This window comes from Orbicella faveolata, unplaced genomic scaffold, assembly GCF_042242905.1.
Source record: "Orbicella faveolata isolate gen_17 unplaced genomic scaffold, um_ofav_v1 contig_25, whole genome shotgun sequence".
NCBI classification, from domain to species: Eukaryota; Metazoa; Cnidaria; class Anthozoa; order Scleractinia; family Merulinidae; genus Orbicella; species Orbicella faveolata.
The window spans coordinates 26,300,738-26,324,838 of record NW_028301553.1 but is presented as its reverse complement, the minus strand read 5'-3'; the positions used below and the strand labels follow the sequence as shown (position 1 = coordinate 26,324,838).

Below are 24,101 nucleotides of genomic sequence, written 5' to 3'. Positions count from 1 at the left end.
TTGTGGGGTGAAGCAAAACATTCGTTAGTCTCATTGTATATATTGTTTGATAAGTTAGGTTAGGATACAATTATTTTCCAAATAGTTAGTCTTGAAGGTTAAGATTTAGTTCCACTTAACAAGTTATTGCACTGTTGCCTGTATATAAAGTTTAATCAGTTAAGGGTAGGATCCAAGTATTTTCTAAGACAGTATCGCGCAGTAGGTTGAACATGTTATATTTATGAGTTAATTATATGTAATAAACAGTGTTTTGATCGTGTAAAAGCGTCCACCTTTTATTTTGAGTAAAATGTAGACAGTATTCTGTCGGGCTCAATGAACGCAAGCGCTTGTACTATTGGCGCGCTTTTACTGTAGTATGAAATTTAGTGCAACTTAAAATGAAGACTTTCAAATGCGTCTTATCGAGGGAGGGAGAGGAACTACAAATTGTCAAACAAAGGATGGAATAAGAATCACCCAAAACTCAAACATTCCGTTTAGAGTGGTTTTCAGTTGAGTGTCGTAACACCAAACCAAGTACTTACCTCTTAGACTACTCATCCAATCTCAAACCATAGTAAAACCAAAACCAAAGTAATTGCCTGATTATTTTCGACACTCAATTGAAATCTACTGTAGAACTCGATAAGGATCAGTCAAACTCATCAAATGTTGAATGTTTATAGTGGTCATGCAATGCATTTAGCTACAACTAGCTAGTTTTCAGTTTACGCATGCTACATTTAAGTTGATTTTCCAATTTTGAAGTTAAAATAACTGCTCTACACCTCACCATGAGGGAAAAAAGCAGCTTTGATCACGTTTCAATCCTTTGTGAAAGAGTGCAGGTAAATCAATGGTGTTGATCTATCACGGTCTCACAAAAAAGTCTTACCTCTAATATGGGAATCAATTGACCAAAAAATCCACATGCATCAGCGTGTTCTTTTTTCCATTGTTAAACTTATGTTCATCTGATTCATCCCATTTGTTGATGCCCGAAGAAATTCCATCTTGCTTTCGGCCGAGATTTTCTTTGCCCTTAAAACAGTTCTGTAACTTTTACCACATAGTTTTTTTTATATTTTGCCTGGTGTTCAAAGAGTTACGTTCTAATGAACGCAGTGTTGAAAATATAGCCTTTTTGAACGTGAAATTTATCGAAGAATAAACTAGGGTATCTAAAAGATAATAATGCTGCGGTACATTCTGTCGGGAGTGACATATTTTACACAGTGATTCTGTACTGATACGCATTAAATGTCTCATGTATGTTGCCAGATGTGTCGAGGACGCGTCCATCGCGATGTGCGAAGATGATAAAGCTTTAGCTTAAATTCATGTTTGGATGAAAAGGAAGAGATTGCAGCATATAGGACAGCAGCGTGTTCTACGGGTTTCGTTTGTTTTAATATTCTACAAGCTTTAGTAACGACGATTTCTCTTCATTTAAGAATTCGGCCAAGGAGGTGAGACTGCTAAGAAATGACATACTAAGTTTAAAATTAAGATGTCACAATTAATCGTCCAGATTTACAAACTTTCACATACTGCATTAAGAACAAAAGCAAGAGTTGTGAAAGCCGGGCACAATCTCCTTCACATCGGCAAATCAAAGAAAAACATAACCACTAATCTTTCTCACTGGAATCCGCGCGAAAAGGGCGACGGCTCGGTCAGTAGTGATATTCGCTCATTGGGGCCGTAACCAATCAGGAGCCAGGGATTATACCACGTGACCACTTTTTTCCCATACATTCTCTTAAAATTTAAAGATCCAAGATGGCGCCCAGGTAGGCAAAACATGGCGCCCGTGACGTCACAGCCCAAATAAGGTCAACATGAAATCGAGGTTGTCACGTGAATGGTCAGGCGCGAGCCAATGCCTGAAATCGAGGTTCGTATGGGGTGATAAAAGGGTTTGCGCGAGTATCGAGTGAGTATTGTTGTTTTGAGATCGGCAAGAAGATGTCTTCAGAGGAGAGCAAGACGGACTGGGCTCGAGCCGGGAAACATGGCGGACACGACACGAAAGAGCTCCTAGAATCTTTTAACCTGGTAGCCACAGTAATTGGTTGTTATATCTTAAATGCGACAAAATGCCTAACGATCAAGCTAATAGAAATGACGTGAAGGAGAAAGGGAGGAAAAGAACTCGAGAGGGAGGCTCCCAAACTGACGAAGAAGACTGCAGGCAGCCATGTGGACAATGCAGCGATGCAACGAACTCAAGACTCAGCAGCATTGAAGAGAAGCTCAACTTGCTCTTAAGTGTCCTTCCCGAGTTGGAAAACTATAAGTCCAGAATCAATCAACTCGAAGAAGAAAATAAATCCCTACAAACAAGCCTGCAATATGCTCAAGCAGAAATCGAAGATCTAAAAACCAAGGCAAATGACGCAGAGTCTCAGCAACAAAAGATCAACGCCGATCAAGAGCGAATAAATAAAGAACTCAAGGAATTACAAAGACGGCATATCAAACTGGAATGCCATAGTCGCAGAGGCAACTTAAAATTCTTTGGAGTGAAGGAGGGAGAACGTGAATCTAACAGCGATACCGAGACTGCTTTACGGGAATTTATGCGCACGAAACTGAAAATTCCACCCAACGATGTAAAGGAAATACACTTTGACAGAGTTCATAGGATTTCTACGCATACACGCGACGGCCGAAACTCCGGATCCCGTCCAATTATAGTCAGACTCTCCGCTTATCAAGACAAGAACTTCATAAAGTCGTTCATCAAGAACCTTCCTAAGGGCACCAACATTGGAATATCCGACGACTTTCCAAAAGAAGTGGATGAGATAAGAAGGAAGTTATACCCCGTTCTCAAGGCTGCCAAACGTGAAAAGAAAGAAGCGTACTTTAAGGTAGAAAAACTTTTTATCAACGGCTCACTCTACCGAGGACCGGAAACAGCTCTTTTCCCTCTGTACGGATGTTTAATGAACGGTTAGTTTTAAATATATTTAATTGACTTTCTTGCTCCGCCGTACAACTCAACCATTGCTAAATTGCTGCCACTAGTACCCCAATTTTAACCCAGTCAGTAAACGCCGCACAAAAGCATAGGTAAGTCTGAAGTAGTGAGTAGTTTGTGTTGTGTGTGTAGTTGTATTTCTGTTGTAAGTATGTTGAAATGTATTTATCTATCTAACTTCAACTCAGTCAACAAAAGAAAATTAATTCTAAGTTATGATATCTCGCCGCACAGTGAGAACTATAGTATAAACAAGTGCTTAATTTTTTCTCTGGAATATTGTGATTTCGCCTTCTGCAGAGAATCTAAATGTATAAAATTATATCGCTAAATGTAAGAGGGTTAAACGGTTCGAGAAAGCGAAGACAAGTTTTTCGTTGGCTACATCAACAAAAAGCGGATATAATTTTTTTGCAAGAAACTTATTCCTCGCTCGATACTATCGGAAGATGGGAGACGGAATGGGGAGGCAAAATCGTATCTAGCCACGGTTCGTCTCATAGCAGAGGAGTTATGATTCTTTTTAAACCACGGCTTGACATAAACATTGAAAAAATTGCCTCAGATGATCACGGAAGATATATTTTAGCAGAGATTGTTATTGATAATACTAAAGTTGTACTGGTTAATGTTTATGCACCAAACGATCCAAACCAACAGGTTGTATTCCTAAGGGGGCTTTCAAATAATATCCTCGGTAAATATGGAAATGAAAATCTTGTGTTGGGGGGCGATTTTAATTGCGTAATCGGCACTTTAGACAAAAGAGGTGGCAAACCTGTTGACATTAGAAAAGCATCGACTATTGAACTCAAGGCTTTGATTAAAACGCATAATCTGCTCGATACCTGGCGCTACAAAAACCCGGGCTCATTTGGCCCTACGTGGGCGAACCCCTCGATGAAAATACAATGTAGACTAGATCACCTCTTCATTTCAAATCAACTGAGTAATCGAATTTGCGAGAGCAAAATAATTCCAAATATTTATTCTGACCACTCTGCAGTCCTGCTCTCTATATCTTTCACCGAACACGAACCCCCTCGTGGGCCAGGCTTCTGGAAATTTAACAACTCGTTGTTGTCGGACACGAAATATGTAGAATTATTGAATTTCTTAATTCCAGAGTTCGCCAAAAAGCATCAGAGAACTGAGGACAAGGGTTTGTTCTGGGAAATGATTAAAATGGAAATCAGAGCATTCACAATAAAATTTTCGAAAAAAAAAGCAAAAAGCAAGCGTGACGAAGAGTCTGCCCTTTTGTCGGAGATGATCAGGCTGCAGTGCAAGCTCCAGACAGCGTACAGCGATTCCCTAAGGAGCGAAATAGAAAGAGTAAAAACCAAGCTTTCAAAAATAGCAAGCGTTAAGACGCGTGGCACGATTATACGAAGCAGAGCGCGCTGGTATGAACATGGCGAGAAAAACAGTAAGTATTTCTACAATTTAGAAAAAACAAACCAAAGGAAAAAACATATAACGGCCTTAAAAGTCAATGATCACGCAAAATTAACCGACCCGAGGGAGATTCTTGAAGAGGAAGAGCGCTTTTTTAAACAGATATATACATCAAAAAACACGAATCCGAACGGCTCGGAGTTTATCGAATTCTTTAATACGGAAAATGTATTGTCAGAAGAAACTGCAAAAATTTGCGAAGGCATTATGTCTATCGATGAATGTAAACGAGCGCTTATGAAGATGGAAAGCAATAAAACACCAGGTACAGATGGCCTCACTTCAGAGTTCTATCGCTTTTTTTGGAACGCTGTTGGTAAATTCATGGTGGAAAGTTTTAATTATGCATTTCAACACGGATCACTTTCTATCTCTCAACGACAAGGTATTATCTCTTTAATCCCAAAAAAGAACAAGAACGCGGAATATTTAACAAATTGGAGACCAGTTTCGCTACTTAATGTTGACTACAAAATTGCGACCAAAACTATCGCTCTTCGCTTGGAAAAGATCTTGCCAAGCGTAATACATCCTTGTCAGTCCGGCTACGTAAAAAGTAGATTCATTGGAGAAAGTATCAGACTAATAGCAGACACAATGGACTTCACTAAAATTAAAAATATACCAGGTATAGCTGTTTTCTTAGATTTCGAGAAAGCTTTTGATTCAATTGAATGGAACTTTATCCAAAAATGCCTTGAATCTTTCAACTTTGGACCAAATCTCCGGCAATGGGTCAGCGTGTTCTATAAAGACATCTCTAGTTGTGTCATTAACAATGGTGTTGCCTCTATACACTTCTACTTAGAACGCGGTGTCCGTCAGGGTTGTCCCCTTTCAGGCATACTCTTTGTTATCGCTATGGAGCTTCTTGCCCAAAGTATAAAACGGTCAAAAGACATCAAGGGCATACATATCCAGGGAAATGAAGAGGTCAAGCTCACACAGTATGCTGACGACACAACTGCCCTTCTTGCTGATGTCCAGTCAGTTTCTAATTTATTTTACTTACTCTCACTGTTTGAAAAATGCTCTGGCCTAAAAATAAATCAGGCAAAATCAGAAATGCTATGGCTTGGCTCCATGCGCCATAGGAAAGACGCAATTTGCAACCTCCAAATCAGCGATGATCCCGTTTACGCGCTCGGTGTGCATTTTACCTATAATATTGAATTGTCTCATAAGAAAAATTTCTTTGAAAAATTAGGATCCCTAAAGAAAACCTTAAGTGTCTGGTCCCGAAGAGACTTATCTATATACGGTAGAATAAATATTGTTAAAACGTTAGCCCTCTCCAAACTTGTATTCATCTCCAGTGTTATGGAGACTCCAAAAAACTTTGCAACAGAGGTCAATAAAATAGTGTTCGATTTTATCTGGAAGCAAAAACCCGCCAAAATAAAAAAGACAACCCTCATCAAGAAGAAATCGGATGGCGGTCTTGGCATGAAAGATTTTGTACTTTTCGATAAGGCTTTGAAACTAACCTGGGTAAAACGGCTGTGCTCAGACTCAGATGCACCGTGGAAGTATATTCCAAAATCGTTTCTCTCTACTGTCAGCGGTACTGAGATCTTTCAATGTAATTATGACTACAACTTTCTTGATCTTAATGGCCATCTTCCTGAATTTTACAAACAAATTATTCATCATTGGCAAGAAATCGTGTCTACGACACCTCACAGCAAGACCGAGATACTGTCTCAGACAATCTGGAACAACAAATTCATTACGATTGACAAAAAAATGGTATATCTACCTCATTGGCACCGAGCAGGTATAAAGCAAATTTCAGACCTTTTTGACGAGCGTGAAAATTGCTTCCTGCCTTTCCTTTCCTTGCGCAATAAATACATGCTAAATTGCAACTTTTTACAATATTATAGTCTTTTATCTGCGATCCCTCAAAGTTGGAAGAAGCTCCTTCACGTTAATTCTGGCGATTCTACTACACCTCCGCCGCCAATCTGTAATATAACGTGCAAGATGTTATACGACAAACTGTTAACCTTAGAAAATCTTCAACCTCCCACTTCAGAAAAAAAACTCTTATCATACGGCATCGCAAAAGAGAATCTAAATAAAATTTATCTTCTGCCTTTCACAGCCACAAAAGAAGTTAAATTGGCAATGTTTCAGCACAAAATTATACACAACATTTTAGCCACGAACAGTATATTATACAAAATGAACAAGGTTGCCTCCCCATCCTGCCCTTTCTGTCCCTCTGATAGTCAAAACATACGTCATTTGTTTATTAGCTGTCCGCAAGCGTCTTCCTTTTGGTATAAGTTCCAAAGTTGGTATTCTACTGTAAGTAACGCGAGTTTACTTCTCTCCGAGCCAGAGGTATTATTTGGAATTACTCGTCCTTGTACTCACCGTTTGACCCTCAACCACCTCATAATACTAGGCAAATATTTTCTTTATATCAACGCTCTAAATAATGCTATGTTCGTTTTCAGCGACTTCATCTCATTAGTGCAGGATAAAATCGAGATAGAAAAATATATTGCTGCAACGTCGAATGGCGAAAGGGAATTTCAACAGAAGTGGAAATTCCTTCTCACCATTTAAGGCGTTTCCCGTAGTAATTAGTTGCAAGGTCTTTGTTTTCTCTTTTTTTTTTGTTTGTTTTGTTGTTGTTGTTGTTGTTTTTTTTTTTTGTATAATTAAGTAATTACATTGTATTGTAACTCCTTAAGTAACGTAATGTGTAAGTCATAATAAGCAATCAATGTGCATTGTAAGTAAGTAACGTAATGCCAAGTATTGTAAATAGGTGTTTTTTTTTATGTATTGTAAGTGACGTTTGTAAGACGGTAAAAGCATTAGAAATAATAATAATAATAATAATAATAATAATAATAATGATGATGATGATGATAACAATAATGTAGTGTATTGTAAGTAGGTTAGTTATTGTTGTGAGTAGAGTAAGGCAATGTAAGTAATTGTGTGTTTAGCAATAAAAAAAAAATAAATTAAAAAAAAAAAAAAAAAAAAAAAAAAAAGAGGAGAGCAAGACGAAGGTGGAGGTGATTAGTGTTTCTGAAGAGGAGTTGCCAGACGGCATGACGAGAGAAGAATTTGCAGCGAGAGTGATGGATGCTGTTCATGATGGTATTCTTGGAAAGATAATGAAGAACGCCGTTTCTCGCGCGATGGATGACCTTCTGAAGAAAGAAATTACGAAGCTGGCGGATGACGTGCTGAGGTTCCGAAAACTCCTGTCTGAGAAGATGCTTGCTGACCAGTCCAGATCGTTTAAAGACCCAGTGTGTTTGGAGAAGTTGTCGGATGGATTTGAGGCCGGATGGGATGCGTGGAAGAGCAGTTGGGACAACCGAGAAGAGTTGGCGTACCAAGCGTTTATTAAAGAAATTGCACCACGGTCAACCACAGAGTGAACAAAAACATTTTTATTTCATGGTTGTAATTAATAAAGATCCTTTAACGAGAGAATGTACATGGTTTGTTGTGTGATATTTTTCATCGTCTCTAGGGCTTGCACGTCATTGGTTCCCAGGTGCACGAGGGCTAGCATCATGGTTTGGGGGGTGAGAAATTCTCCGTGAAGGCCTGAGGAGGATTCGAACACGCGTCCGAAGGGCCAGACCTTGGAGAGGTCTCTTCTCATGTACCAGGGGTAGGGAAAATGTTGGGTGAGGAAGAGGAGCATGACATCTTCGTCGGGGTGGGGTTCGTCCAAACGGATTTTACAGGCCAGGGGTCTCTGTAGGGAAAAAGAAAAAATTTTAATGCCCCGACCAGGAATCGAACCTGGGTCTTTGAGGCCACAACTCAACGTCTTAACCATTAGACCATCGAAGCGCTTACCTCTTTGGGACTTGGTTTTGGGGATGTCATCGGGAGGCAGTCCGAAATTCACGGTATTGCAATGAGGGCAGCGTCTTTGGGAGGGTTTCAACCACCAGGTGTGGAGGGCTTTACAGCTTCCGTGAAAAAATTGGTCGCAACAGGGTGTCAGGAAGTAGTCGCTGATACTGTGATTGGGAGTGAATCCTTCCTTACACCATATACATTCGGGTTTAGGAAATCGAGACATGGAGTCTGAAAATGGAACAAAAAACAACTTTTTATTTGACATTCCACTCGTTATTACAGGGTGGGACGTGTGCACAGTCCTGATGACTGGGGCCCATGTTGTCTGCATAAAAAGATTTCACATGCTTGACACGTGACATGGCTTCTTCATAATGGCTCCCCAGGAAGACGGCTTCGTAACGGGAGGTCTCATAATTGTTATACATGCCATAGATGGCCTTGCAGCAGGTTTCCCAGACGCACCCTAGTCCCCAGGCTTCTCTCAACGGTCCCGTGAGCGCGCGTACGAATTTGTCGTGGGTCCCACGTTTACTCAACTGTAGGAGCGGTTGGCGGCAGCATGGTCTGGTTTGTTTGCATACGTAACAATGGGGTTCGGGTTCCATGTCTAAAATTGAAGCAATTGTTGGTAAGTGTTGCGTACCCAGTCTACATGAATCACCAAATCATTGGTATCGTCCTCGTCGAGGACCCCCAACCTCTCTTCCAGCCCCAAAAGATCTAGTTGGTCCAGGGCCACCTCGATAAAACCTGAAAGTTGTTCTAGGTCCCTGTACAAAGGGGTCTCTTCGTCGTTCATCCACTCTCTCACCCGCTTTTCCCAGGTGGTCAACTCTACGTTACACTGCTCTAATGCTTCCATGCTATACTCACTTGGCACCTTGAGAAGCCACAGCAACGATAGTATCCAGTCTTCTGTAATGGGCGCTCATACAAGTTGAAATAACTCAGAGTGCCTTGGACGGTCCGACTCGCTTATTTTATACGCACGGTATAATGGTGTCCAGTCTCCTACCGTGAGTGGGCGTGGTAGGGGGATACCCCCTATCCCCTGGGTATGAGGTAACACGTGACTTCGTCTTGATCTGTGATTGGCTGGACGGATCTGCATAAAGCGAATCCGCGTCGTCGGCTCTTCACTCTGAGTTATTTCAACTTGTATTGAGCGCTATCATGGCCTTGAGGGAGAGATATATTCAAAACAATTTCAGACCGAGAAAGCCCGAGGTGACGTATGAAGAAGCCATTGACCGAATGGACGAGGACTGGACCCGATTCTATGAAGCCATGAACTTTCCCATCCGGGATTTGTTGGCGGGTCGACGTTGGCTTTCGCGCATCAAGGATTCCAGTCAGCTCGAGGTAATGCTCCACCAGATATTATTTTTCATGGATGAGCAGAGGGAAAACTGGACGCGGAGTTTGTTCCAGTACCGGAGCATTGAGAAGTGTTTCGGCAGGACCTTGTTTAATGCGATCTATGCCATACGTAAGAACCTGGTGTGGGACGTGAAAGTGAAGCCGCCCGTGGACCGGATCACATTTCATAGACTGATGCTGTGTTACGGTTTCGAACCATTTCAGTCCACGTGGACTAAGAGACAAAAGAAGACAGCGAGACGCTATGTCAGTGTAATTAACTTTTATTACAGCGTTTTTAACAAATGTAACCAAGTAACGATGCGATCGATGATCGATGCTGTGGATAGATTACCCAACATGTAAAAAAGAAAATGTGAATTAAAAAATCAGAGTGTGTTTTTGAAAAACTGTGTCTGTCTTTTCTTAGTTTGGGTCCTGTCCATTGATCAGTTTTGCTTCGGCGACTCCTCGCGGGTATTCGTCGATCCATTGGAAGAACTGGCAGGCGCGCTTGGGACACTTGAGATAGAGCCTGTCTGGGTTGGACTGGGAGTGGGAGGTGGCTAAGACCAGGGACTTGTTGCATAGACATCGGAAACGAGCTGGGTCGATGTTCCTGTAGCAGGGGTGGGTCTGTTCTTCGACGCGTCTCAGGTAAGTGCTCACCTCTTTGACGCCACAGGTCACATAACACTTGGTGTAGAATCTGGAAGAGGGGCATCAGTAATACTCCCAGGTACTACCGTCTGGGGTTGGTACGCTTCCATATTCCATGGGTACCATGCAACGCGGGCAGGTGTAATCTTGTGTTTTCAGTTGGTTCAGGAACTGATCGGGGTCGAATTCCTGCAACACTTGTACTTCGGTGAATTCTCCTCGGTCATCCACTTCAGGTGGTAATTCTACGAGGTTGTCTCTTATCACGGTCAGGCATCCACCTTGAATGGCAGGTAGCTTTGAGTCTATGAAGATAAAGATTGAGTTAGTATCCCAACAAGGTGTTTTCCCGTCGCATGGTTTCTAGGATGTGGGTGGTTTTTCGCACGTTCTTGGGGGTCAGTCTTTGCCTTCGCTTGTAATGGTTACTTTTCATTTGGCTTTTGACTTCTTGGCGTTTGATCGAAAAAGCGCTCCATGGTCGCGAGAAGCCTTTGAGAGGGACGGTGGTCCAACTGACCGAGTCCGGTGTGATCTCTTTGAAGAGGACGCGTTCGTTGAAACGGAGTCTGGAACGAGGTTTTTTGAATAACCATCTATCTAAGGTGGATTGTAGTTTACCTTCTCCTTCCACTCTCTTGGGTAGGAGCAGTTTCAGTTTCTTACGCGCCTACTTCTTTTTCTTTTTCTTTTTCCTGTCGGGTTCGACGTGTGAATCCATGATGACTGCTGAGAAAAGTGACTCGTGATGGAATGCGTGGTTCGACTTTTATGGACGTTTTTTGCGACCAATCGGTGACGTGTGGTGTGATGGGATCATGTAACGGTCTTCGTTCCGATTGGTGGATCTGAAAAAGGACGCGTGATCCGGGAAAGTACGGGGTGAAAAGTGGATCCACGGCGCGGGTATAAAAGGAGCCCCGTTGGACGCGGCGAATCATTCTCGACTTGCTCTTGACGCGGTGATGACCTATAGACCTTTGAATGATAGAGACTTTGAAGAGATCATTGAAGATCTGAGACGATATTTGAATCGAGCTTCTGACAATTTGGATCTAATCGAAAAAGAAGGCAAGAAGTCACCCTATACGAGGATAATTAACTTGGAATTGCACGTTGTTGATCTCTTGTACTTTAGGCTTCGAAGACACCTGACTGACTGGGGAGACCCGAAGCACCACCCTGAATTGTCGTATCTAGGAAGAAGGAGGTTTAACGAGGCAAGACATGACTTACTATAGCAACTCGAACCAGATTCGGGACCTAGTGAAGCAGATCGTGGATCAGAAGGTACACACTTTAAGAGATCTCGATGCCATTCCGGAAGCCAAAGTGGACATGTACATTTTTGACAATCTCTTCGAACCGTTAGGTCAAATACCCGATTGTCTGTGGTCTTTTGAGCTCTTGATGAGACGTCGTCCTGACTGGGGTGGTACGATTTTGGAGATGATGAAGAGGAACGAACATGTTTACCTTTTCTGTGGTGAGTGGTGTCGCGTGATGTACAGAAGCAGTAGCGGTCAATTCAAATTCATTCATTGTCGGGATCCCGCCCTGGACGCCGAGCGTACCTGTTTGATTGCCACGGATCACCTCACGTACATGATGAGCGATGCCATCCGTGATCTGTTTGAACCCTTGCGGTTCGCTCGAGACCTATCACGCAGGGTGTTGGAGTCCGACAAGAGTCCCAAGGTGGAGGAGATACTGACTTTCAACAGGTGCGCTCACAAGGAAACGTGTCTGAAGTTGGAAGAGTTGATCTACGATGTCATGCGTCAGCGTGATCTGTGGAAGGATCGGTTTTTCTTTCGTGCCCTTGAAGCGGATGAGGATGACCTGTGTGGTGAGTGTAGAGAGAGTATGCGAAAAGCATTCTATGTGAATGGGAACGAGGAGGAAGCCCTGAAGTGGAGACCCGGTAAAGGGGATTGTGATTGGAGGAACTGTAAATATTATGCCATGGATACCTATGAGGAAGACTGTGATAATGAGTATGGTCAGGAATGTAAGAACTCTGAATATGTTGAATACTTTTCAGACTAAGTCTTTTTGCCTTCTTTTTCGTTTTATCCAATCAGAGTCGTTTTTACGTAAGAACCAATCAGGCACGACGTTTTTGTACATATAAGAAAGTCGAAATAAAGAATTGGGTTCAAATCATTATGTCTCATGCCTTGAGTTGGTTGATCTCGAGAGTGTGTGCGACCATGGCCGATCGATGGTGTTGGACGACCTTGTGTTCCAAGTGCGCTCGAGTCTACGAGCGATACGGTAAGGGTGAACCCATCCCTGACCATTTCAGTGATTCGCCCTTGGAGGTGTTTGACTATACCGACGTCGAATCCAACGTGATGCGTTTTGTCGTTTATATCTTGTGGTTGAAACAGCAACCCGATTCATTTAAGAAGTATCTCGAGGTACGTGAGCAGCGTTTCGAGTTGTGGAGACAGTGCGTTTACAAACTTTATCGACTATGAAGAAAGGTCAAAAGAAGCAAAAGCCGCTTTCGACCGGGACGTTACTGGGACGGTATCGGGATCCTTCTAGACCCGGTAGTCTGGGTGGTCTGACGCGATTCGCCCAGGCCAATAAGATCTCGGTACGACGTGCTCGCGAGGTCTTGCAACGGGATTTGGGGTACACGTTGCACAAACCCAGACGTCGTCGGTTTCCCACGGTCCCGGTGGTGGTGTTCGGCATCGACGAGCAGTGGACGGCCGACCTGATCGAGGTGATCAATATTTCAAGGTACAATAAAGGGTTTCGTTATCTCTTGACGGTGGTGGACGTGTTCTCCAAGCACGCCCGGGTCCAGCCCTTGAAGAGCAAGACGGGTAAAGCGGTGACGGAAGCCATGGCAAAGATCTTGAAAGGAGGTAGAAAACCCATCAATCTCCAGACGGACGACGGGAAGGAATTCTACAACAAGACGTTTCAGGATTTGATGAAGCAGAAAGGCATTCATCATTTTTCGACGCGTGGGGATACGAAATCCAGTGTGGTGGAACGATTCAATCGGACCCTGAAGGAACGTTTGTACCGATACTTCACCGTGAAGAATACGATGACGTTTGTGCCCGTGTTACAAGATCTGGTCCGAGGGTACAATCGATCGTATCATCGCAGTATCAAGATGGCTCCCGATCAAGTGACTTTAGCCAATAGCGAGGACGTGTGGGAGACTCTTTACGGGAAGAAAAAGGGAAAGAAATCGAGACGACCTTCACTGAAAGTCGGGGACCGTGTGAGACTGAACAAGAAGTTCCGACAGTTCAAGAAAGGGTATTTACCCGGTTGGACCGAGGAGGTGTTTGTGATACGCCGGGTGCGTCCTGGGAAGGTCACCACGTACAAGGTGGAAGAATGGGACGGCACGGCGGTCGAAGGCACGTTTTACGCGCAAGATTTGCAAAAGGTGTCCGTGAAAGACGACGATCTGTTCCGCATCGACAAGATCGTCAAAAGGAAAGGGGATAAAGTCTTGGTGCGTTGGAAAGGTTGGCCAGTCAAGTACGACAGTTGGGTGGATAAAAAAGGCTTGTACGTGACCCAAAAGCCAAAGACGAAAAAATGAAAGACTTTTACGTACAACTGATGAGCAATGCCAGCACGAGCGAGTTTCCTGACAACAAGGCCAACAGTTTCAAGAACCGTCTGCCGTATCCGCTCCTATTTGGCTCCGACAAGGAATGGAAAGTGGGATTGGCGAGCGTGTCTTACCCGATCCCGCCTGCACGACCGCATCAAGTACCGGTCCCTCAAACGCACGACTTTGACGATGACGACTACGTGTTCGGTATTGAGTGGACCATTGAAACGTTCATCTTGCAAGACGATGGTTCGACGTGGCTTCCAGGGCGTTACCACGTGCCATTTGACGTCTACGGGAAGGAACTGAACCGTGACCGACACAAGGTGACGAGTGGCAGATCTCTCATGCAATACCTCATCAATCGTTTTCACGAACGCCTGTATCATTACATGGATCGCGCCAACGAAAGTCTAAGAGCACCGGACGGGAAAAAATACTACCCCGTGTTCCGATGGGAGGGAAAGGATTTGATTATTGATAACACCGACACGTTCCTCGACGAGTCCGGAGACAGAATACGTCCCAGAGTGTTTTTTGGTCCTAAACTGGTCAAGAAGTTGGGTTTGATTCGCGAGGAATCGTATTACTCCGTTCACATGACTATTAATATGCTCAAGATCTTTCCCAACGACACCGTCCCTTCTGATTTCAAGAGAGACTGGAGCAACCATGACGAACTTCGTACCCGTAACTTTTGGGATTTGAGAAGCAACGGGACGTTACAGCTCAGTCCCTATTGCAACTGGCGCTTCAGTTACTTGGACGAGGAATACGCCAAGACCTATCGCGGAGTCGTCGTTCATCCGGACCTCCCGCCGCCTCGCAGTCCCATGTACCTGTATTCGAATGTGGGTCGTAGCACGATCATGGGAAATCGAGTCACGGATCTCTTGAGAGAAGTCCCCCACGACTCGACCAAGACGACGCACGAACCGACTCAGATTCAATATAAACCCGTGCGCAGCAATATTTTGGATATAGTGGAGGTGCAATTGGCTGAGAACGACGGAAGACTAGTGGACTTTGAATCGGGCGTGACCTCGGTGACATTACACTTTAAGGATGAATGAGTCTCCCGACGACTTCTACGTGCAACTGATGAGCAATGCCAGCACGAACGAGTTCCCGGACAACAAGGCCCACAGTTTCAAGAACCGTCTGCCGAACCCGTTACATTTGAGAGAACCTGGCTGGGTATCAGCGACCTCTCGTTTCCCTCCGCGACGCGTAAGATGGGTTTGAATAATTCTCTTCTGTTTGAAATCTGGTGGATCGATATGGTGGACGCGTCTAGAAACATATACACGCGGGTCCCTGGAGTGACGCGAGAAGGTGATTTGGAATTCACGCCGAGGAATGGTACCGAGTTACTGAACGCGATACGAGATCGATACCTGCATAGGTTGGGAGATCGAACGGATGCCGACGTGACCCTGTACAAGAAAAAGAGCAAAGCCGACGATCCCACCGAATTGCTGTACACGGTCATGCATCGGGCCGAGCATGGAGAATGCGTCCTCGACAACTCGAGAACGTGCATCAGCCTCCTGATCAATGGTAAACGCGTCTTCCCCCAAATGTCCATCGGCATCGAATTGGCCAAGAAGATGAAATGGGTCAAGATGGGAACCTTGCAAAACGGACAACCGGGTTACGTCTTGGGACCCCATTTGAGGAAAGAATTTCCCAAGGAAGTCGTACCCACGGCCACGGACTTGATCATAGGACAGAATGATGGGGACGAGACATTTTACAAGATCGACCCGGACACATTACATCTGAGTTGTTTCATCAATTGGGTTTTCACGGACCTGGATCGCAGTTACGAGGAAGCGTTCGGTCACAATCGTCGTTCCTTGTTCGTGTATTCGAATGTGGGACAGAGTATGGTGACGGGAAATCAAGTCACGGACATGTTGAAACAGGTGCGTTACGATCCGGAGGTGGTCGACCTTCAACCGAGACACGTCCTATATCTACCGGTGCGCACGGTCGTGTTGGACATTGTCGAGACTGAGGTGTCTGAGGAAGACGGACGTCTGGTGGACTTTGCGTCGGGTGTGACCACGATCACGTTGCATTTCAAGAAAGGATGAGTGATTTTTACATCAGCTTACCCAGTCACAGCGGTAAGAACGAGTTTCCGGAGAACAAGGCCAACAGTTTCAAGATCAGGTTACCCAATCCCATACGCCTGGAGGGACATGGATGGAAAGTGGGGTTGTTTAGCATCGCCATGCCTGATGCGCACGTGACGCTGCCTTCCTTCACCGATTCTGAGGGTGACACCGTCTTGACCCATATGACCTGGAGGCGAAACGATCCGAGTGGTCGCCTTATTTATGCGGAAGCTTACTTCTCTATGGATGACCTCAAAAAGGTGTTCTACAACGTGGACGGTATTGGACTCATGAAATCCATGATCTCCTATTTCGAGCGACAACGCGTCTTCGCGTTCAACGGTCCCAAATTAGGAGCCAAATATGTCGGAAACGATGGGAAAAGAACCTACATCAAGTTCAAGTGGGAGGGCGAAGACCTAGTCATGGACAACAAAGACATCGTACGTCCTCGCAGTCAAATCCCTGAATTCAACATCAATGTTGAACTGGCTTGTAAAATGGGATGGCTCGAAAAGAACAACAAAGGTTATAATCTGGGACCTAACTTGCAGATTGAATTTGTCGACGATGTCGTTCCAGACATCAGCGCCGTCGGGGACGTAAAAGACAAAGATGGAACATCTGTCTTTTGGAATGTCCACTCGGATAGAGGAGATGGAGATTTTTTAACACTCAGCATCTATTGCAATTGGCGTTTTCTGAACCTGAACAAAGCTTTCGAGGTGGTGGAGGGAAACAGTTCGCGATCCTTGCTCATCTACTCTAACGTGGGAGGTGGAAGTGTGGTGGGAAATCAAGTCACGGATTTACTGAGAGAGGTCAACTTGATTCGAAGAGGCGAAGGTACTCAGTACTTCGAACCCAAACACGTTCAATATATTCCCGTGCGCAAGGAGGTACTGGACATTATAGAGGTGCAAGTGGCTGAGGCAACTGGAGAACTGACGACCTTTGGAGCTGGCAATACGATCGCGACGTTACACTTTGTAAAATCATGATCGGGGGAACTTTGATACGGTTTCATCCCGACGGATACCAATCGGGATCTGGCATGTTCGGTCAGATTTGGAAAGGCATCAAGAAACGAGGTCCCGGCATTCTCAAGGACGTTCTGAAAGAATCGGCCATGGAGGGTCTGAAAGGTTTAAAATCGGGTGGCAAAGGAGGAAAGCCCAATTGGAAAGGTGCACTCGCCGGGTTAAAGCGGGGAGCCCTACGCTCCGGGAAACGTAAAGCAAAGCAAGAGCTCCAAAGCTTTTTGGGTAGTAAAAGAAGAAAAGACCTGTTTGGATCATGATTCCCATCTACTCGAGACGCGTGAGACGTCTCCCCGGAGGGATACGCACGTATAAAGGGGGTTCGCTCTTCCGTAGACGCTCAAAACTCCCAGACTACCGTTGGGTACAGTCCGCCCTGAGAAGGAGACGAAGACGACGCCGTAGACGACGACGATGACCGACCTAGTGGCTCATGCTAGGTCGGCGGGGGTTCGTAACCCTCGCCTGGACATGTTCACCACTCCTCCCACGGATCTCAGCATTTCGTCGCGACGTGAGGTAAGAATCAATCCGTTCAATACGGGGATCAACCCAGTGACCTTCCAAATCGATCCTCAAGAAGACTTTATCGACATGAACGAGAGTTTCTTCGAAGTGGAGTTGGTCGTCAAGACAGCTGCTGGAGCTAATTTGGCACAAGCGACTCTGATCGGACTCGCCAACAATCTGGCTCACACTCTCTTCAAACAGATCAATGTGAGATTGAATGGTACTCTCATCAGCCCCCAGACCGATACTTACCACTACAAAGCCTACATCGAAGCGCTGTTGAACCACGACCGAGACGACGGTGAATCGATCCTGAAACCAGAGGGTTGGTACAATTGTCTCAGTGTACCCAGTCGCGGAGAAGCCGATGTGATGACGGCCAATAAGTTGGATACGACTCACGCCGATTATGCTGCCTTGCCCCAAGATCTCAAGAACATGGTTCAAAGTCGAATTCAGTTTTTTGGTGGAAAGAGAGTGACTTTGAGGTTCAAACCTTACCTGGAAGTGTTTTATCTCAGCAAGTTGCTGGTACCCGGTGTACAGATCCAGATCGACATGTACTTCAATCCCCCAGCTCTGTGGTCCGTCCGATGGGACGGTGCCGCTAGTCTCAGACTGACTGAAGCTGACGTGAAAGTGAGATTGTTCCTGTCTCAAGTGAGAGTGACTCCCTCAGTGTACCGAGAACTCATGACCAGCATGAAAGGCGGAAGAGTGGCCACTTACCCCACGGTGAGAGGTGAAATTCGCACTTACTCTCATCCCAATGACAATCGTCATTTTGAGTGCAACAATCCTTTCCACAATAAACTGCCTAATCGGTTAGTGGTGGCGTTGATGAAACAAACAGCCTTCAATGGAACTATTACCATCAATCCGTTCTCCTTTGAAAAATTCAATCTCGCTTCCATCAAACAATTGGTGAGAGGTGAAGGGTACCCCTACGAGACCTTGGAGCTCAAACACGATGATGACAGTAAAGATCTGAGAGGTTACCAAAGATTCCTCAAAGCCTCAGGAGTCCTGTGCAGAGGAAAAGGAAACATGGTACGGAAAGAGGACTGGGGACACGACAAGAGATGCAACCTGTTTGTATTTGATAACACAGCCAATGGATGTTTGGACAGTCCAGTGTTGAACCCCAAGCAGGAAGGTGAACTGCGTCTGGTGATCGATTTTGGAGACGTACCAGGCTCAAACCTGACCATCTTGTTGTACGGCGAATTCGAGAACATGCTGGAGATCAACGAGAACCGAGTCGTCCTCTACGACGTGTACCAATGAGAGAGAAGAAAAAAAATGGAGAAAGTGGCCTTGAATAATTTACAGTTGGATTATTTGGCACGGACGAATCCGTCACTCTGCTGTGTTTTTCACGGCACGGTCCCTTGTGATCGGCTTCCAAGGACAGTACCTCAAGAAGGACCGACCGCTTACATCGTGAACACGGACCCTCACGATAAACCGGGATTTCATTGGATCGCTTTGTGGGCCGACAAGAACAAGTGCGAGATCATGGACAGTTACGGTCTGCCGTTGGACACGTACGTAACCACCGGACCGATCCAAGCCTGGTTGGACCGTCATTTCAAGTACCAGATTCACAACGGCAAGAGTCTACAGTCCCTCTTCAGTCAGAGTTGCGGCGGTTACGCCCTGATGTTCCTGATCGACCGAGCCGAAGGTCGTGACATGAACGCGTTCTTGAATCGTTTTAAGAAAAACGAGTTTGTGGAGAACGATCGTAAAGTAGGACACATGGTAGAACGTTTGATCGTGGACGAGTTGGATTGGCTCAAGATTTGTAAAACCCCGTGTCACCAGGACACGTGCGGTTCCTACAGAGGAGTGCGTCATTTGTTATAAAGTAAGCTGTTCGAAATAAAAGATGTTCATTTTTGAGAAAAGGATGTTGCGTGGTGAAGTCAGATGGTTCCCTCGATTCATGGAACTGTGTCGAAAAGAGTATACGAAATTGTCCTCGGACGATCCTCTTCGACAGGTCATGGAACGCATTTTGGATTGCGACAGTTACCGTCGAGTCCGATTCATACTGGACCAGGAAAAAGATCATTGGCTTCGATACGTTCTGTTCCACCTGAGTATCAGAGCCAGACTTCAAACGAACGCTAGTAGAGATTACAAGTGTTACCCGTATTGGCACGTTCTTCGCTACGGCAATAAGTCCTTACGCCATCACTTTGCGAGTGCATAAAAAGGTGCGACGGAAAATAAAATGGTTCATTATGGATTTACTGACAAAACAAGACACATCATGGCTCTTCAGCTTCAAGGGCATAGACACTTGGACGACGTGATAGCCAGGTTGGAAAAACGTTATGGAAAAGCGGGTGGAAAGACGCCTCAACCCAGTGAGGCTCATTTCAAGAAAAACCAACCGCCAAAAAGACGGCTCAATCTTAAAATACTTCAACCTGCCAGAAGACAAGTGTCTTTTCAACCGCCGTCTGTCATTGACACCGGTGAATTACCAGCGACTGTGACCACGCGTAGGAAACGCAAGAGAGCGCCCGCCAAGCCGAAGCTTTCCGAGAAGGAAGATAGGAAAAGAAGAATGAAAAAGAGGCATTGGTACGAAGACAAGTTCGGAGATTTGAGTAAATTCGCCAAGAAACCTCGAAAAAAGAGATCGGCGCCTGCCAAGCGTCCCAAGAGAGCCGCTGCCAAGAGAGCCATGGTCAAGATCAAGAGTCGTGCCAAGAAAAAACCCATCTGTTTCAATCGTAAGGTCACCCTATTGGGTCTGTTGAAACGCATCCCAGCCGTCAAGACCCCATTGGCCAAGTTGTTCAGATAAAAACGGAGCGTCTCGAGACCGTGGACCATTTCAAGATCATGGAACGACGCAAAGCATTTCAATTTCACACTCCGTCGAGTTTGTTGATAGCGCGTCCGTCGGGGTGCGGTAAGACGGTGTTCACCACCAAACTGCTCTTGGAGAACGGCGACTTGTTCCAACAAACACCGAAGAGTATTCGTTACTGCTACGGATCGTGGCAAGATGGTTTCCAAAAGCTCAAGAAGGGCGCGGTCAAGTTTTACGAAGGCATCCCCGACCGCGAACAGTTACCCCGATGGTTTCCTGGAGGGGGTGTGTTGGTATTGGACGACCTGATGGACGAGGGGGGTAACGACAAGCGCGTGTTGGATCTCTTCACCAAACACTCGCATCATCGGAACATCACGGTGCTTTACTTGTGTCAGGATCTATTTCCTAACGGAAAATTCGCCAAGACCATTTCCCGCAACGCTCATTACATCGCGGCCTTCAAGAACCCTCGGGATCAGTTGGGGATACGAAATCTATTACTGCAATCGTTTCCCACACAATGGCAGGACGTGTTGGACACGTTTCGAAAGGTCACCGATCGACCTTACGGTTACATGCTATTGGATCTTCATCCAGCCAGTCAGGACGATCAACGCGTCCTCAGCCACGTGTTAAAAGACGAAGGATTCGTACGATGCCATCAGTTTGCGACACCGTCATGTTGAGGAGCGAGGTCGAGTGGTTTCCGCTTTTCATCGTCCTATGCAAGACCAGACTCAAATACTGCATGAATCCCCATGAGCTGGACTACGAACCGATGAGACAGGTCACAGAATGCGAGAGTTACCGTCAAGTACGGTCCATCATAAACGCATATAATGGGGAGGGTTTCGATTATTTGGTTCATAAACAACGAGAACTCGCCGAGAAGAAGATAGAAAGAGAGAGGGGAATGGATAAAAATGAGCTCTTATGGTAGTGACGATTTCAACCTCTCGGCTCTGAACGATTATTCGCCTTGGAGTCCCTTGGCTCGAACGAGTACTCCGATTCCGTCTGCAGCGGGTGTGGGTACGAGTCTGAACACTCCTCCTTCACCGCTGTCGTCACTGCCGACACCACCCCTGCCCAATGTCTCGCCCGTCGGAGTAGGCACTCCTGGCTCGGGTGCGTCGCAGACCAACGTCACGGTGGGTGTCGGTAGTGCCGGATCAGTGTCGCGCGCCAACGTCACGACGGGCGTGGGCACGCCCAATTCGTCGCGTCGAGGTGTAAGACGTTCACCCCCGATAACAAGCGCCACACCTTTGGCACGCGCTGTTCGAGGAGGGAAACGACCGAGACGCGTCCCGCGTCAAAATACACCGACGTCCCCCAGTGACTCAGGGAGCCGCAGAAGAAGTAGCGCTAGTGGTAGCGGTGGAAACAGAGGCAGGGGCAGAGGTAGAGGTGGAGGCGGAGGTGGCGGAGGTGGTGGTGGAGGTGGAGGCAGAGGAAGTGGTAGTGACTCCACACCGCCTTCATCGATTCGATCGGGTCGCGGAGGAAGAAGAAGGCGAGGAGACCGTGTTCTCGACCAAGCCCAGATGCAGCAACAATTGGAGGAGATTTTGCGCCAACAACAACAAACGGCTGCGGGTCGACGAATCGCAGGCATCACGACCACGAATACGATCACGACCACCTATAAGAACGGACAACGTCCTACGGTGACTCGCAATTCGACCAGTGTGCGAAACTGAGAACATCATGTTGAGAAGCGAAGTCGAGTGGTTCCCCTACTTCCTGAATCTATGTCGATGCTCTCGCTCTTACTGGGATGCGACCAGCATGGATCACGAAGACATGAAACGTATCGCGGACGAATGCGATAGTTACAGACAAGTCCAGGATATCCTGAACCAATCCGTAGAAACCGCCTTCAAGGACGAGATCTGGGAATACAAGCAACAAGCTAAAAGGATCGAACGTCCCGACAGAAAGTCAGACAAGGTTTGGCACTGGTTAGAGAAGAGTCATGAGTACTTCGGTCTGTTTATTGGATGAACCTTTTACCTCTGTGGTGGATTTGGACGTGTTGAGACGTTTGGATGGACTGTACGCTTTCTACCACAAGTATTGGTGGTGTCGAAGGCAGATGTTCGGTTACTACAAATTGTGCAACGCCATTCTCAACGGACTGGCCTTACTGACTGCAGTAGCGAGCATCGTCGTGGGATCCGTGTGGAAAGATGGGTACGTGGCGGTAGGATTGACGGCTTTCGCCGCCGCACTGAAAGGATGGAACGATTTAAAGAAGTATTCGCTCAAGATGGACATGACCCAATTCGCTTACACGACGTACGAAAAGACATTGACTGAACTGAGGAACTACGCTCTGGGTGGCGTGGAGGAATTGGATGGGTTTTTGATCAAGATGCAAACGTTGGACGACGTGGTGACGGATTACACACCTCCCACGTACGACCGATACTTTCGAGACTACGAAACACGATTCGTTCACGCGCCTCTATAAAGACGGACACGCGATCCCCTTCGTGAATCATTCAAGGTGGAAACCCGACATGGTGAGGAGAAGGAGACGGCGAGTGGGAAGAAGGAGGGTCCAAAGGGGAAAAGGTTTTTGGGGCAATGTTAAAAAAGCATGGAAGTTGTATTCAGATGTTCAAAGAAGAAGCAGAGCGGTGTAGAGAGACTCTATAAAAAGGACACGTGATCACCTTCGTGTCAGAACCCGACATGGTGAGAAGGCGAAGGAGGAGGAGGAGGACCCAAAGGGGAAAAGGTCTTGGTAAACTTAAATTATTTGGAAATTATTTCAAACTGAGGTTAAGGATACAAAGTGGAAGGGGTATGAATAATTGGCGGTATTGGATTCCCTGAAACGGTCAGACGTGCCTCTATAAAAAGGACACGTGATCACCTGCCTACGTCATTCAAGCGGTAAAGTGTGTGCGTGTCAGAACACGACATGGTGAGAAGGCGAAGGAGACGGCGAGTGGGAATACGTCGAGGAGGAAGAAGGAGAGTCCAAAGGGGAAAGGGTCTCGGTAAACTGGTCGGCACCGTGGCCAAGACGGTGTTGAGCCTTCTCGAAGACTTGTGAATAAAAGAGCGGGACGAACCAACCGGACGTTAGACGTGAACGATGAAGCGGTTGCGACGACAACGTCGTTTCTTGACGAGCGTCCTGAAAGAAGCCAATCGAAATAAACGTCAACGGATGTTGCATTATGCCGACAGAGATCAGATCAACGCCATCAGCGAGATGGTTCTCAATTTGCTGAAAAAGAGGATCCCCATCGACGCAACGACTTATGGGAAACTGAAAAGACATAAAAAGGTTTTGCGCGAAGTGGGTAGACGCAAAAACTCCCTCAAGCGTCGAAGAGAGCATCTCCTCACCCAAAACGGAGCGGGGTTCTGGAGCGGATTACACGGTTGTTTCAAAGCATGTTGTGTACGGTGAAAGGACGCGGCGAAGACGGTTACCCGCTGGAGGGGATCGACGTCATACCCAATTTCCCACCGAGAGAAGACGAGTCCAATACCATTCCTAAACTCGTGCAGTTGTTGCAAGACGCCAATCGTCGCGAAGCCCGATGGAAAGACTCGTACGAGTACTTGAACAAGAGGTACCACGACCTGTATCAAGAGTACATGGCTTTAAAGTTCGGTGACTTCTGCCAAACCTGTCAAACGAAACGAGATACCACACCGCCCGGTGGGTGCATCGAGTTGT

General features: G+C 46.0%; 7 protein-coding genes and 1 non-coding gene across 8 annotated transcripts; 7 read left to right on the top strand and 1 right to left on the bottom strand.

Annotated features, from left to right (window-relative positions):
- The first annotated feature begins 2,065 nt into the window (after window positions 1-2,065).
- On the top strand, window positions 2,066-3,250 carry LOC149109680 (uncharacterized). Its single transcript, XM_089293092.1, has one exon. The coding sequence runs from the start codon at window positions 2,085-2,087 to the stop codon at window positions 2,946-2,948; it is 864 nt and encodes a 287-aa protein (XP_089149218.1). The 5' UTR covers window positions 2,066-2,084; the 3' UTR covers window positions 2,949-3,250.
- Window positions 3,251-4,636: 1,386 nt separating this feature from the next.
- LOC149109679 (uncharacterized) lies at window positions 4,637-7,839 on the top strand. The gene is made up of 2 exons (XM_089294658.1): window positions 4,637-4,694; window positions 7,445-7,839. Exons 1-2 carry the CDS (start codon window positions 4,637-4,639, stop codon window positions 7,837-7,839), a joined length of 453 nt encoding a protein of 150 aa, XP_089150784.1.
- A 352-nt stretch (window positions 7,840-8,191) lies between these two features.
- Window positions 8,192-8,263, bottom strand: Trnah-gug (transfer RNA histidin (anticodon GUG)). The gene has a single exon. It is a non-coding gene; the product is annotated as a tRNA-His (tRNA).
- A 3,137-nt stretch (window positions 8,264-11,400) lies between these two features.
- Window positions 11,401-12,346, top strand: LOC149109678 (uncharacterized). Its single transcript, XM_089294826.1, has one exon. It carries the CDS (start codon window positions 11,525-11,527, stop codon window positions 12,344-12,346), a length of 822 nt encoding a protein of 273 aa, XP_089150952.1. The 5' UTR covers window positions 11,401-11,524.
- A 1,527-nt stretch (window positions 12,347-13,873) lies between these two features.
- Window positions 13,874-15,022, top strand: LOC149109677 (uncharacterized). The gene has a single exon (XM_089294122.1). It carries the CDS (start codon window positions 13,874-13,876, stop codon window positions 14,963-14,965), a length of 1,092 nt encoding a protein of 363 aa, XP_089150248.1. The 3' UTR covers window positions 14,966-15,022.
- A 2,447-nt stretch (window positions 15,023-17,469) lies between these two features.
- LOC149109676 (uncharacterized protein F54H12.2-like) lies at window positions 17,470-19,069 on the top strand. The gene has a single exon (XM_089294213.1). The coding sequence runs from the start codon at window positions 17,470-17,472 to the stop codon at window positions 18,850-18,852; it is 1,383 nt and encodes a 460-aa protein (XP_089150339.1). The 3' UTR covers window positions 18,853-19,069.
- A 1,295-nt stretch (window positions 19,070-20,364) lies between these two features.
- On the top strand, window positions 20,365-21,212 carry LOC149109675 (uncharacterized). Its single transcript, XM_089293993.1, has one exon. It carries the CDS (start codon window positions 20,425-20,427, stop codon window positions 21,082-21,084), a length of 660 nt encoding a protein of 219 aa, XP_089150119.1. The 5' UTR covers window positions 20,365-20,424; the 3' UTR covers window positions 21,085-21,212.
- A 1,151-nt stretch (window positions 21,213-22,363) lies between these two features.
- LOC149109674 (uncharacterized) lies at window positions 22,364-23,117 on the top strand. Its single transcript, XM_089294536.1, has one exon. The coding sequence runs from the start codon at window positions 22,377-22,379 to the stop codon at window positions 22,872-22,874; it is 498 nt and encodes a 165-aa protein (XP_089150662.1). The 5' UTR covers window positions 22,364-22,376; the 3' UTR covers window positions 22,875-23,117.
- The last annotated feature ends 984 nt before the right edge of the window (window positions 23,118-24,101 follow it).

Bases quoted from the DNA above. Each gene is read 5' to 3' on its own strand.
- LOC149109674 (XM_089294536.1), top strand. From the start codon at position 22,377: ATGAGTACTTCGGTCTGTTTATTGGATGAACCTTTTACCTCTGTGGTG.
- LOC149109675 (XM_089293993.1), top strand. From the start codon at position 20,425: ATGGAACGACGCAAAGCATTTCAATTTCACACTCCGTCGAGTTTGTTG.
- LOC149109680 (XM_089293092.1), top strand. From the start codon at position 2,085: ATGCCTAACGATCAAGCTAATAGAAATGACGTGAAGGAGAAAGGGAGG.
- LOC149109677 (XM_089294122.1), top strand. From the start codon at position 13,874: ATGAAAGACTTTTACGTACAACTGATGAGCAATGCCAGCACGAGCGAG.
- LOC149109678 (XM_089294826.1), top strand. From the start codon at position 11,525: ATGACTTACTATAGCAACTCGAACCAGATTCGGGACCTAGTGAAGCAG.
- LOC149109679 (XM_089294658.1), top strand. From the start codon at position 4,637: ATGTCTATCGATGAATGTAAACGAGCGCTTATGAAGATGGAAAGCAAT. The intron at 4,695-7,444 runs GTACAGATGGCC...AAAAAAAAAAAG, and splicing joins GGAAAGCAATAAAACACCAG to AGGAGAGCAAGACGAAGGTG.
- LOC149109676 (XM_089294213.1), top strand. From the start codon at position 17,470: ATGACCGACCTAGTGGCTCATGCTAGGTCGGCGGGGGTTCGTAACCCT.